The sequence below is a fragment of the Triticum dicoccoides genome, chromosome 2A (assembly GCF_002162155.2).
Source record: "Triticum dicoccoides isolate Atlit2015 ecotype Zavitan chromosome 2A, WEW_v2.0, whole genome shotgun sequence".
Classification (NCBI taxonomy): Eukaryota; Viridiplantae; Streptophyta; class Magnoliopsida; order Poales; family Poaceae; genus Triticum; species Triticum dicoccoides.
The window spans coordinates 349,040,435-349,053,792 of record NC_041382.1 but is presented as its reverse complement, the minus strand read 5'-3'; the positions used below and the strand labels follow the sequence as shown (position 1 = coordinate 349,053,792).

The 13,358-nt window shown below is 42.0% G+C and overlaps 1 protein-coding gene across 1 annotated transcript; it reads right to left on the bottom strand.

The window, feature by feature from the left end:
* Positions 1-11,546: 11,546 nt before the first annotated feature.
* Positions 11,547-13,105, bottom strand: LOC119354562. The gene is made up of 3 exons (XM_037621285.1): positions 12,377-13,105; positions 12,084-12,138; positions 11,547-11,959 (listed from the first exon to the last, which is right to left on the bottom strand). The coding sequence occupies exons 1-3, from the start codon at positions 12,555-12,557 to the stop codon at positions 11,890-11,892; spliced, it is 306 nt and encodes a 101-aa protein (XP_037477182.1). The 5' UTR covers positions 12,558-13,105; the 3' UTR covers positions 11,547-11,889.
* Positions 13,106-13,358: the final 253 nt, after the last annotated feature.

The window sequence follows — 13,358 nt, the reverse complement described above, 5'->3', positions numbered from 1 at the left end:
ATGGGAATACTAATCCTTCTCGTTTATTGAGATTGTCATGTCAATCCTTTTCACCGGTGTGTCTCTTGTCAAGCGGATCCGTTCTTTTTCAACATCCGCAAGATCAACTCAGTTTTTTCGTCAACGGTGTTTGTTTCATCCGTCTTCAAGTTGTCTTTGTTTTTCCCACCCTCCCACCCTTTCTTTTCTTCAAGGACTCGGTTTTCTTAATCAAGTAACCTTTTATGGATGTAAAGTCTCTTCATTCTTTTCAATCAATGTTCTTATCCGGTGATTCTCATGAAGAACCTAACGGAACCTCAAGTTCATCATTCTTCATTCTTTTCATCTCCGGTGGTTTCAAGTCAAGCTTTGTTGATCATATCTTTTCCTCGTTTTAAATGTCGTCTCTTGTCGATGCACCTCTTAATCTTACCCGCTTGCTATTTAATTGTTCCGGAGTGTTCAAGATATCGCGAAGATTCGTGTTTCCACTCTGCTTTCGTAATCCTTTCAAGATCTTTCGAGGTTGTTATCTCATTCTAGACATTTAATTCAACCGGTGCTTTCCATCTTTTAAATCATTCTACGGTGTTTCTTTGAGTGGGCCCTAACCCACAGGTCTTTTCCCAGGATCTTACCTGACTCTTCTTTTATGGTGTTACTATCAAATTCATTTCAAAGTTTGACGTAAGAATGAGTTATCATCAGTCAAATGCCTTCTCCTATATCTTTCACAATTCTTTTCTTCGTTGGCTCAACCTCTTCGTTTTGATTCTTCCGGAGTGCCTAAATAATTCATGGTGGTGTTTCTCATCGCCATTCTCTGCATTTGAAGACCGAAGAAGATTTTTCTCTCAATCTTGCTCCATTCTCTTCAAGATTCATGGTTTTAGTTTGCTGCCACCTCTCATAATTAGTTTTGATTGTGAGATTTCTTTTCACCCATCCAGAGCAATTCAAGAGTCTTCTCAGTTTGATTATCCGGAGTCCATCAATTCAGGTTTATTCATTATCAGCTTTCAGTTATCATCCTCCAATCTTACCGGTGCTTCATTCAAGTTTTCTCTAATCAATTCGCGATCTCTTCGTTCACTTGCATCTAAATTCTCTCAAGTATCTTCGCTCATTTTCCAATTCCTCCTACTGATGTGTTTGTTTTCTTCGTTATTTTTCAATTCTTACGGCGGTTTGTTCAAGATTTTTTTCTCTTCCTTCTTTACCTTATCAATTCATTCTTTCTTCCCAATCCTACCGGTGGATTGTTGAAGACCTTCTTAAGTTTGCTCCATATCTATCTTAATCCTTTTTCAACGAGGATAAGTAGTATGCCAAATCTGTTGATTGTCATCAATTTAATTGGTGAAGGATAAGCATAATGTAATTCTTATTCTTGATTCATCGAGTGAATTCAATTCCTTATTCTGGAGGCTCATCAAATTCTCGGTTTCATTTGTTTCATCTTTCTTTTCCGGAGTTCCAAGCTTTTCCGCATTATATCGTCGCGAAGATTCATCTAAATCATTGCAAGATTTCACCTTGTGTTTTCAACTTCTTTTTCCTTCCGTTTGATCATTCTTTTGTTTACTGGAGTTCTTCATGGAGGCTCAACATGGTGGTTCATCAAGGATTCAATTCATACTTTAAGTGTTCATCAACTTTCTTTTAAGAGGAGTCCAAGCATCTTTCATCTTGTATGGAGTGCAATTCTTTCTTCCATATCATTGGAGGTGGTATTATGTCTTTTATTGATAATTGAGTGCATGCTCCGTGTTTCACAAGTTATCAAGAATGAGATATTTTAAATCCACCAATCTCTTCATTTGAGTTATCTTGGGTAATATTTTCACCTAAAGCCTTCCCTAAGGATAAATGCTATTAATGGTGGTAATATATCATCCAAGTTCTTCATCTATCCTCTCGGTGAAATAGTTTTCTCGTCTCCTTGTTCATACCAATCAAATTGTTTTCCCGTGAGTGGCAGAATGTCACCTCATAATTTGAGATGTATGCCACAAGACCATATCAAGCCTATCCTTTCGTTGTTGGTTTTCCAACAACTCCGTCCGAACCTTCTCCTAAGGATGCCTTCTCAAACTCTTTGGTGGCACAAGTTGGCATTTTCTTCTCAATTCTCCTATTTCAATTATCTATCTTCTATTCTTCCATTCCAGAGGCATTGTGATGTTGCTCTCCTCAACCCATCTTCTCAGATTGTCAGGACCATGTTCTGTTCGTGCTTATCCTTTTAATCGGAGTGTTGTGTCCCTTTGCTCAAGCTCTTTCATTTTATCAAGTTTTTCATCTCTTTTAAACCGGAGTGATGTGTGAGATCTTTCTTACCCCTTGTTCCATTCATTCAATAGTTATGGAGTCAGTGTATTGTGATTTCATCAAGTATCTTCTCATCTTATCAAGTTCTTATTCAATTCCTTTTCTTTTCAATCGGAGTGCTGCCCGAAGTTGTTCTCCCGTGTTCCTCTTTCCTAACGGGGTGTTTTCAGCTTCGTCGTCTCCGTTGTATTCTTTTCTCGAAATGGCTTATCCTTTGCAAGGTTCTTTGGTTTCACTCGTTTGTCAAAGGAGCAACTTAGTTTTACCTGTCCTCTTTCTCTTCCGTTGTCCCTCCGGTGCCATTCTAGATCTCGGGACGAGATCCTCTTGTAGTGGTGGAGTGTTGTAACACCTCGAGACCGATGTGCCAGTGGTCCTCCAGTTATTCGTTGTTGTTGCCTTGTCATTTTTTGCGTGTCATGCATGTCATATCATGTCATCATGTGCATTTAATTTGCATACATGTTCATCTCATGCATCCGAGCATTTTCCTCGTTGTCCGTTTTGCAATCCGGCGCTCCTATGTCATCCGGTGTATCTTTCTACCTCTTTTCGTGTGTAGATGTTAAACGTTTTCGGATTGGACCGAGACTTGTCATGCGGCCTTGGTTTACTACCAGTAGACCGCCTGTCATGTTTTGTGCCATTTGGACTTTGTTTGATACTGCAACGGTTAACCGAGGGACCGAAAAGGCCTCGTGTGTATTACAGCCCAACACCCTTCCAAATTAGCCCAAAACCCACCTAAACCTGTTCCATCATCTTGGTCGTTCGATCACGATCGTGTGGCCGAAAACCGCACCTCATTTGGACTCTCCTAGCTCCCTCTACCTATAAATATGTGTCCCTCTCGGATTTTTCGCGCAGATGAACCCTAACCTCCAACTCCCGCACGCCGCCAGACGTGTCCACCGCCTCCAGCCACCTCACCCCGGCCAATCTCAAGCTGCCACCTCAGCGTCGCCGTCGCCCGAGCCAATCTCTATGCGCCACCTCACCCGCGCCCGCGCCCTCTCTCTCTCCTCCCTCGCCGCCACGGCCCGCGGAGCCCGTGTGAGGCCCGCCCGGGCCCGGATCCAGTCCCCGCCACCTCGCGCGGGTGTTGCACTCGCCGCCCTTTGCGCTCGTCGCCGAGTGCGTCGCCGCCCATCCACCGGCGTTGCGCGCCCCGCCTCATCCGCCACCATCGCTGAAGCTCGCTGGCCACCGGAGCCGAAGCTCGCCGCACCGCCTCCTGCACGGCTCGCTGCCATCTCCGCCGCCGAGCTCCCTCGCCGCCGCCTCTCACCGGCAACCACGCCGCCCGGCTAGCCCCGACTTCCCCGGCGCCGCCCCGCACCTCCGTACCGTCTCCCACATCTTCCGGCGACTTTTCTGGCGACCTCGACCTCGTGGTGCTACAGTGCTTCGACCGGATCCAGATATGAGAAATTCCTCGGGTTGACTTTTCCCTCCTAACCCTAACTTTTTAGCCTTTTTCCACATGCCATAACTCTGCATCCGTAGCTTCGATTCGTGCGTGTAGAATATCAAAATGTTCATCTCTACAAGTACATCATTTCATCTCATTGCATCATTTTCATTTGATCTCATCGTGATGCCAGAAATGATGTTGGAAGAGGGCTATGTGATGAATTTGTCAGATCTGTTTCAGCAAATAGCCTTTTGTCATTTTTGCTATGATTAATGTGTGCATGCTATGATCCTGAGCTCTACATGTGTTTTGTTATGTGCCATGCCATCTTTACAGGGGTGTATGCCATGTATTTTTGTGATCTTTGTGGTGACTAGCACAAGCATGCAAAGTAGCTTACTCGGTGATGCTGATTTCAGGGACTTAGAATTTCACTAAGTCCTTGTCTTGTCTTTATTTTTATGCCATATGTTCATGTTGTTTCCTAGTGATCCGTGCCTCTTTTGAGGATGATCAGTAAGGATGTTTTGTTTACATTGTGGTGCTCTATCCATCCATGTCTTTGTTTGCATTTATGGAGACCCTAGCTTGAGTCAATTGAGCTCTACTTTTGCCATAAAATGATCCTGGCAGATTGTTGACATGTTTAGTGATTTTGCCGAAGATGTTGCTATCGATCCGTGCATGCTATGATGTTGTTCTTGACATGTCTAGCTTCTATGCCATGTATTCTTGATGGGTGTATTCTTAGTTTGTCATGCCATGCTCTATAGTGAGTGCATCGAGCTCGTAAACATGCCTACTCGTTAACTGTTTTGCATGCTCCAGTTTTTCACAAAGTCTGAATCTGTTTGTGTTTTTGCTATGTTCACATGCTTGCAATTGTATTTTCTGACCCCTTTTGGCTCAAGCTCACTAAGGGACTTTTGTTAAGTGCTTTTAGTAGCTTCATACCATGCATTGCTTTGCCATGTTAAGTTCCTGTAGCATGTAGTTTTCATGCTCTAAAGTGTGCTTCCTGATGATAAATTCCAGACTTGTGTTAATTTCACTAAGTCTGAAACCTGTTATCATTTGCACTTTTGCCATGCTTTTTTGAACCTGTTAATGGATGAATTAGCCATAGCTCAGCGCTCTTCTTTTGTTAGGCATCATGAGTGGATCCCTGCCATGTATTTTGTTGCTATGTTTGGATGTTGTAGCATATTTATCTTGATGCATTTAGATGGCTACTTGCTGATTATCGCAGACCGGTGCCATACTTGTTTTGCTTGCCATTTCCAAACCGTGCATCCGATTCCGGTGATCTTTATATCGATTTCAACTGAAATCACCTCACCTTTCCAGTGGCACTCTTAGTATTCCAAGTTGAGGCCAGGTTCAATCATTCCTTTCCAAATCATGCATATGCATCACATACCGCATCCCGCATATCATACCATGTTCGTGTGTTGGTTGTTTACTATGTTGTGTGCTTCTTTCCGGTGTTGCTTCTTCGGGTTGGCTCTGTTAACGTCGCGTTTGTGAGGGCCCATTCGACTACGTCCGTTTGTCTTCTTCATGGACTCGTTCTTCTTCCTTGCGGGATTTCAGGCAAGAAGACCATACCCTCGACATCACTTGTATCTTTGCTTGCTAGTTGCTCGCTCTTTTGCTATGCCTAAGCTGTGATACCTACCACTTGCTTATCATGCCTCCCATATTGTTGAGCCAAGCCCTAACTCACCTTGTCCTAGCAAACAGTTGTTTGGCTATGTTACCGCTTTGCTCAGCCCCTCTTATATCGTTGTTAGTTGCAGGTGAAGATTGGAGCTTGTTCCATGTTGCAACATGGATATTTTGTTGGGATATCACAATATCTATTATTTAGTTAATGCATCTATATACTTGGTAAAGGGTGGAAGGCTCGGCCTTATGCCTGGTGTTTTGTTCCACTCTTGCCGACCTACTTTCCGTCATATCGGTGTTATGTTCCCGGATTTTGCGTTCCTTACACGGTTGGGTATAATGGGAACCCCTTGATAGTTCGCCTTGAATAAAACTCCTCTAGCAATGCCCAACATTGGTTTTACCATTCGCCACCTAGCCTTTTCTTTCCCTTGGGTTCTGCAGACTCAAGGGTCATCTTTATTTAAACCCCCCCGGGCCAGTGCTTCTCTAAGTGTTGGTCCAACTGGGCGATGTCCGGAGCTACCAGGGGCAACTCTGGGCTGGCCTACCCGACGTCTGGCTCATCTGAGTGTGCCCTAAGAACGAGATATGTGCAGCTCCTATCGGGATTTGTCGGCACATTCGGGCGGTGTTGCTGGACTTGTTTTACCATTGTCGAGGATGTCTTGTAACCGAGATGCCGAGTTTGATCGGATTGTCTTGGGAGAAGGAATATCCTTCGTTGACCGTGAGAGCTTGTGATGGGCTAAGTTGGGACACCCCTGCAGGGATTTGAACTTTCGAAAGCCGTGCCCGCGGTTATGGGCAGATGGGAATTTGTTAATGTCCGGTTGTAGAAAACCTGAAGTTGATCTTAATTTAAAATACATCAACCGCGTGTATAACCGTGATGGTCTCTTTCCGGCGGAGTCCGGGAAGTGAACACGGTGTTGGAGTAATGCTTGACGTAGGTTGTTCTAGGATCACTTCTTGATCATAGTTGTTCGACCGGGCTTTGCCTTCTCTTCTCGCTCTCATTTGCGTATGTTAGCCACCATATATGCTAGTCGCTTGCTGCAGCTCCACCTCATACCTTTTACCCTTCCCATAAGTTTAAATAGTCTTGATCACAAGGGTGTGAGATTGCTGAGTCCCCGTGACTCACAGATACTTCCAAACTAGCTTGCAGGTGTCATTGAACCGTGCAGAAGACGCAACCAATCTCAAGGAGGAGCTCTTTGAAGATCTTGTCCTTTGTGTTGTTTCATTCTAGTTGATCAGTAATGGAGCCCAGTTGGGGTCGATCGGGGATCTGTGTAGCATTTGGGGTAGTCTTCTTTTATTTTGGTTCCGTAGTCGGACCTTGATTGTATTTGGATGATGTAATGCTTTATTCATGTAATTGTGTGAAGTGGTGATTGTAAGCCATCTATGTATCTCTTTCCCTTATGTATTACATGGGTTGTGTGAAGATTACCTCACTTGCGACATTGCTTTCAATGCGGTTATGTCTCTAAGTCGTGTTTCGACACGTGGGAGATATAGCCGCATCGAGGGCGTGTTAGAGGGGCATGGCACTTTGGAGGGGATCTGGTTTGGGGGCAAGAAGAGGCGGGTGGTCGTGGGTTTCTTCTGTTTTCTGAGTTAAGGGAATCACCATCGGGCCCTTATAGCGCCGAGGGTAACAAAATAATATTCTGTTACTGGGAACAGAATAGTCGAGCCCTATATATATATATATATATATATATATATATATATATATATACATACATACATAAACACTATTCTGATCACGGGATCAGAATAATATTCTGATCACAACATGAACTTCCCGAGTAACGCGCTTGACCTTCCCCGAGTACTAGGTTGAACTTCAGCTAAAAGGTGTCCAAATGGGGCTTGCGATATACCATTGGATAGCTATGGACATCAGTATCATGACCCAAGTTAAATTTTTGGCAAAATGTAAGCGGTTTAAGAGCAGTTTTGAAAACCGTGTTTTCTTCATATAAAAAATGTGAATCGTATTTTCGATCGCATTTTTAAACCGTTTATCGGAATGAGGCAAATAATATGGCATTGGAAAGCTGCTGCAAAACCGCTCCTTCCACATGTTGAAAGTTTTCTCTAATTCCCTACGGTTAAAGAGTAATTCGGAAAATCGTAAAATTTCGCAAACTGAATACCCGAGTTCGTATTTTCAACGCCATTTCTAAACGGCTAATCCAATTGAGGCAAATAATATGGTGTTGGAAAGCTTATGAAAATGCGCTACTTTTTTATGTTAAAAGTTTTTTTCTAATTTTGAATGGTGTAAAAGTAATTTAGAAAACGGTACAAGTTCCACCGAGTTCGTATTTTCGAGCTCATTTTTTAAACGTATGTCCAAATGCAGCAAATGATATGGCGTTGGAAAGCTTGAAGTAATGTGAAACTTTTTTGTATACAATATTTCTCCTAATTCATTACAGTTTTATGTCAGTTTTGAAAATGGTTAAAAACGTATTTTTGCCGTAATTTCTACAAATTTATCAGAATGGGGCAAATAATATACCGCTGAAAAGCTATGGAAAATGCGAAACTTTTTCATGTTGATGGTTTTCTCTGAATCCTGACCGTTTTCAAGTAATTTCGAAAATGGCAAGATCATTCGTTCTGCCTTTATCGCGAAACTGATTCTTCGACAATGCACCGCGTGAAGAATCTGAACTTCTCGGCGCGTGTACCTGAACTTCACTCTGTTTTTCACGTGTTTTTTTGCTCGTAGCTCTCCATCCACTCACTGGAACACTCACCGGAATTAAGCAAGTAATGTACCGGTGGAAAGCTGATGTAAACACGGAACTTTCCCGTGTTAATAATTTTTTCAGACTCGCGATGATTTTAAAAGTTTTTCATCTCAAATTCATTCACTATAGTAGTCGAACTTCCTGCTGTTTTTAGGTTGAACTTCTGTGACATATTTTCGTTTGTAATTTTCTCATTCATTTGTCAGTGTTACACAAATGATATTTGTTTTGTACAAACCTCTCTCACAATAAATTTTTTAATTTTCTCCGACCGATGACTTGAACTTACACAAATGCTATTCCTCCCGTTTTGAAATAAATTAGAAAATGACGAGATCATGGTTTTCTGCCTTCATCACGAATGGAAATGCACTGCGTGAAGTGGTTGAACTTCTTGGGCATGTTTTGTCTGAACTTCACTCTGTTTTTGACGTGCTGTTTTTTATCAATAACTCCCAAACCACTTACCGGAATTGAGCAAATGATATACCAATGGAAAGCTGTCGAAAACACTCAACTTTTCCATGTTGATCAGCTTTTCATACTCGCGATGTTTCAAAATATTTTTTAATGCGTAAAAATGTGTTTTTAATGGTATACACAATTTTTTTAAACCATTCATCGGAATATAGCATACAATATACCGTTGAGAAGCTTATGAATAGGAGCATCTTTTTCATGTAGACAGACGTTACAGATTTTTGTTGTTTGAGAGCAGTTTTAAAAATGGCAAAAAGAACGTCGTTTTTTGCCTGTTTTTTACATGTAATTGAAGGTCGGACGTCTCACACTAGAGATCTTGAACTTCACCATGAGGAGCACGTGAACTTCTTGCAAAAAAACCTTTTAAGCTTTTAGTTTTTTTTCTTATATTCCTATCTGAAATGCATTTCACGTAGTAGTTAAACTTCCCGCTGTTTTCATCTTGAACTTCCGTCACATATTTTTGTTCAACCTCTCTCACAAGAAATTTTTAACTTTCTCAGGCCAAGCACTTGAACTTCTAGCAATAATTTTTTTGGACTTTGCCTTTTTATTCTTTTTAATACAAAATGCACACCTGTAGTACGTGAACTTCTCACAATTATCAATATGAACTTTTCTCGGTTACGTGAAAATATATGAGCTTTTTTATGAATTTTTAATCTGATTTTCTTAATCTTCTTTTATGAATTTTGAAGCGCTCTATTTTTAAAAGTTGAACTTCTTGTTATTTTTTTAAACTTCTTGTTTCAGTTCTTTGATAACGAGGAAAATTTGAGTTTTCTATAATCATCGAACTTCTTCATCTTTTTAATATGGACTTCCTGGTTTTTTTCTTAATCTTTTTTATGAAAGTTGAAGCGCTGTATTTTTAAAAGTTGAACTTCTTGTTATTTTATTTTTGAACTTCTTGTTTCCATTTCTTTAATAACGAGGAAAATTTGAGTTTTTTATAATCATCAAACTTCTCCATCTTTTTAATATGGACTATTTCTTTATTCCTATTTTATGAATAAAAATATTTTAAGACACCAAAACAACATTTTGTGTGTGTGTGTGTTTGCATTGGTTTGCACATCAAACTGCGTCATCTTTAGAAATTGAACTTCTGCTTTTTATTTTTGTTTTCTTTCAACATTTTTAGCACGTCGAACCACGTCATCTTTAAAAATTGAACTTCTCCTTTCTTTTTGTTTTCTTTCAACATTGGTTTACACGTTGTGTACCGCGTCATCTTTACAAATTGAACTTCTCCTTTTTCTTTTTGTTTTCTTTCAACATTGGTTTACACGTTGTGTACCGCGTCATCTTTAGAAATCGAACTTCTCCCTTTCTTTTTGTTTTCTTGCATGTTTAAATTTATTTTGAACTTATTGATATAACACACTTGACCTTCTTGAACACAACATTTTGACCTTCGCAAAACATAAATTAAAGCCAAACTTTTGACCTACAGAGCATGTACAATTTTCTCCACTTTTTCAAGAATAAACGTTTAAATCGCCGTGTTAGTTTGACATGAACTTTTGCTGCAAATTTTCAAACGTCGGTTTGATTTTTCTACAGGAACACCATCTGTACAAAGAACCTCCTATCGATTTATCGAACATATGTGGCTTTCTTAATGAACAAACAAAGAATTACTCTCAAAAAACATCTTCAAGTAACGGGATATGTTCCATTGGACCGGAAAAGAACATCTTATCATTTCTTTTACGACGAACAACATCAAGTTCAAACAAAAAAACAAAGACAGCAGCACTGCCTAATCTCTCACATAAATCTATCTCTCGCACTCAAGCGCACCAACAGCAAACAAACGACGCGGCAGGAGCAAGACGGCACGGTCGACGGTTCTACTCCACTGTGCAATGTAGTTTTTTCATCCGAGAGGGGAGGATGGAACAACAAAAGGAAGAAGTTCAGCACGTGGGCAGAGTGAAGGCCATCTTTGGTTGAAGACGAAGGTGGGGAAGAGGTTGGCTAGACATGTGTGAGGAGGAGGAAGAAATTCGACATCCGGTGGCGGCTCTGACTCCCCTACTCCTGTAGGATGCGAAGTAGCAGGAGCTGCGTGTCGTGGCAACGGATGGAGGGTCATGCCGCGCCGACGAGCGTGAAATGGTGGCGATATGGCCTTGGCGGGATGATGGAGGGGGGTCCCGCCGGGGAGCACGACGACGGGATGGGTGGACGCCAAAAGATGCGCCGAAGACCGCGAGATTTTTTAAAAATTGGACTTCTTGGTTTGATTCTTTTATAACGTTAAAAATCCTAATTTTCAATAAACATTGAACTGCTCCTTTTTTTAACTTGAACTTCCTGTATTTTTTGAAAACAAGGAAATACGTTTTTAAAGAATTTTTTTTAAATGTTGGTTTTAATGTTGAGATGTGGAAAATCTTATTCCTTTTTAAAACATAGAACTACTATGTTACTTTAATTTGAACACGATTTTTTTAGAAACGTGAAAGTCCGTCTTTCTTTTTCTAAATTTTCTTTTTTTTTCATCTTTGTACTATGTGTGTTCTCATGGCCGAACTTCAAAGTTTAGTTCCTAGTGAATGTTCTAAGATTGTTTCATGTAAACCATGTAGGGTATCGTTTATCTTCCAAGTTTATGATGAGTTTGACATTGCTTCTTAAAAAAAACAAATCCGAGAGCAATAGATGATATTTCCCAAATGCAATTTTTTATACATGAGCTCATTTTGAATTTACACGAATATTGTTTTGAGTGTCAACTTTCCATTTCTTTTTGCATTTAAATTTTCTCAGTATGCGAACAATATTTTTATGTAAACAAATCAAACCATTCCACAAAAGAGTAAATAAAAAATGAACACATGGTTAGTGGTTTGTAAATGAAAAATAATTACAAAATATACGCATCAAAGCATGAAAAACTAAGTACTTGCTCTTCTAATTACATATGTGATAATAATTTAAGCAATATATAAGCCGGTTGATGGTTTTGTGACAAAGCGGTGCATGTCTCTCCACCACACGTTGATTCTATAAAAATACCTTATCTTCTCATCGTAGCATACACACACCTTTGTCTATAAAAAAAATCATATACCTTATCTTCTCATCGTAGCATGCACATATCTCCATACCGGATGTTCACCCAAATCCGAAGCAACAGTAGCTTCTTTCCGAGGTAGAAGAGCACATGCATCAGCAGCATCTCATGCTCACTAGAGTGAAAAACGGAAAGAGTAGACGTTGAATCGACTAGAACTTGGTGGAGAGCCGTGCTAGGACTTCACAGCTTCCAGCATATAGCCGTGGTAGAACTTCACACCTGCCAGCGTATAGCTTTTTGTAGAATTTCACGAAGCCTCTAAACGTCTTAAAAGTTAGCTCAATTGACGCACAAGGAAAAAAATAAACTTTTACAACAAATCTCATTGAAGACGCAGACATACAAGCATGCATTATTTTCCTTTACTGCGTTGTCACAGTGCTCGCTCCACACATCTCCTGCACAGTTCAATCAGTAAAAAGAGTTAAGTTCAGTTAAGAGAAATTTTGACAGCAGCAACAGTATCAATATGCAGGAGCACGTCAGGGTCAGCTGCGTCTGTAGATATAGTTGAACTTCAAACATGAAAAATAATTAGAAACACAGAACTAAATGGGGGAAGGAATCGATGCTTGATCTGGTTACAATACAACAACAGGGAACAACAGAAAACAGAGATCGAGAAAGAATGCGAACTTGGAGTGTTGATGTGGTGCCCTGAGATGATGAACTCTCCCCTCGTAGAGGTCCATGCGTAGATGTGGCAAGGGACAGGGAGGCAGCCGGACACCAGTGGAGGAGGGAGCTCCATAGGGTGGACGTCTGTGGCGGGGCGGCGGCAAGGATTGCCAGGGGGCCGAGCGGATAGGGCGGCCATGGCATTGAGGAGCAGGGGCCCTCCGCCATCAGATTTTTTGGAGGAGATGCTGGCTCGACGGCGTTTGGGGCGGGTGACCAGCAGCGGTCGTGTGGAAGAACGGGATCAGTGCCTGAGGGCGCTTCTAGAGCTAGCAGCAGAACACCGTGATCCGAGTCATGCCTAGTCGTCGGCGCGGGGCTGGCTCGCGGTGACGCACAAGAGGCAGAGGGGCGCCGCGCGTGGCAATGTGTGGTGGGGAATTGGGGGCGGCAGTGGCATGGCGGTCAACGGCGGCGACACAGCGCCCGCGAAGGGCACCCCTGGCCCACTCCGGTCGGGTCCGGCTGGATCCGTGCGTGCCGGCGCTCTCGGAGGCGGTAGTTGTGGCGGCTACTCACTGGATGGTGGCAGAGAAGGAGGCGCGCGGGGTGCCGGCGAGGTCCGGGGCCGCGCCGGCGCGCCGGGGAGACTAGCCGGGCACCGGCGGGATTCCGGTTGGGGGCGCGGGGGTTGCGGGAGAAGGGTGGGGTAGCGAGTCGGAGAAGGTGGAGGGGGATCAGGGAAGATCGCGGTCTAATAGCTTTTGGATGTCGGGAAAATCTTGCTCGTGTCCTATATATACAGCGATTATGATCCAAATAGTTATTCTAATTCTGTGATTAGAATAATGCTGTCATATATATATATACATATATATATATTCTACTCCTAATGTCTGAGTTGGTAGGATTGCGTCCACGGTTTATTTTCGTCTGGTTTATTTTCGTCTGGTTTATTTTCGTATCATATCCCACCACCATATCTCATCAAGTTGTTTTT

Bases quoted from the DNA above. Each gene is read 5' to 3' on its own strand.
- LOC119354562 (XM_037621285.1), bottom strand. From the start codon at position 12,557: ATGGCCGCCCTATCCGCTCGGCCCCCTGGCAATCCTTGCCGCCGCCCC. The intron at 12,139-12,376 runs GTTCGCATTCTT...TGAACTGTGCAG, and splicing joins GCACCACATCAACACTCCAA to GAGATGTGTGGAGCGAGCAC. The intron at 11,960-12,083 runs GTATGTCTGCGT...ATACGCTGGCAG, and splicing joins AAGGAAAATAATGCATGCTT to GTGTGAAGTTCTACCACGGC.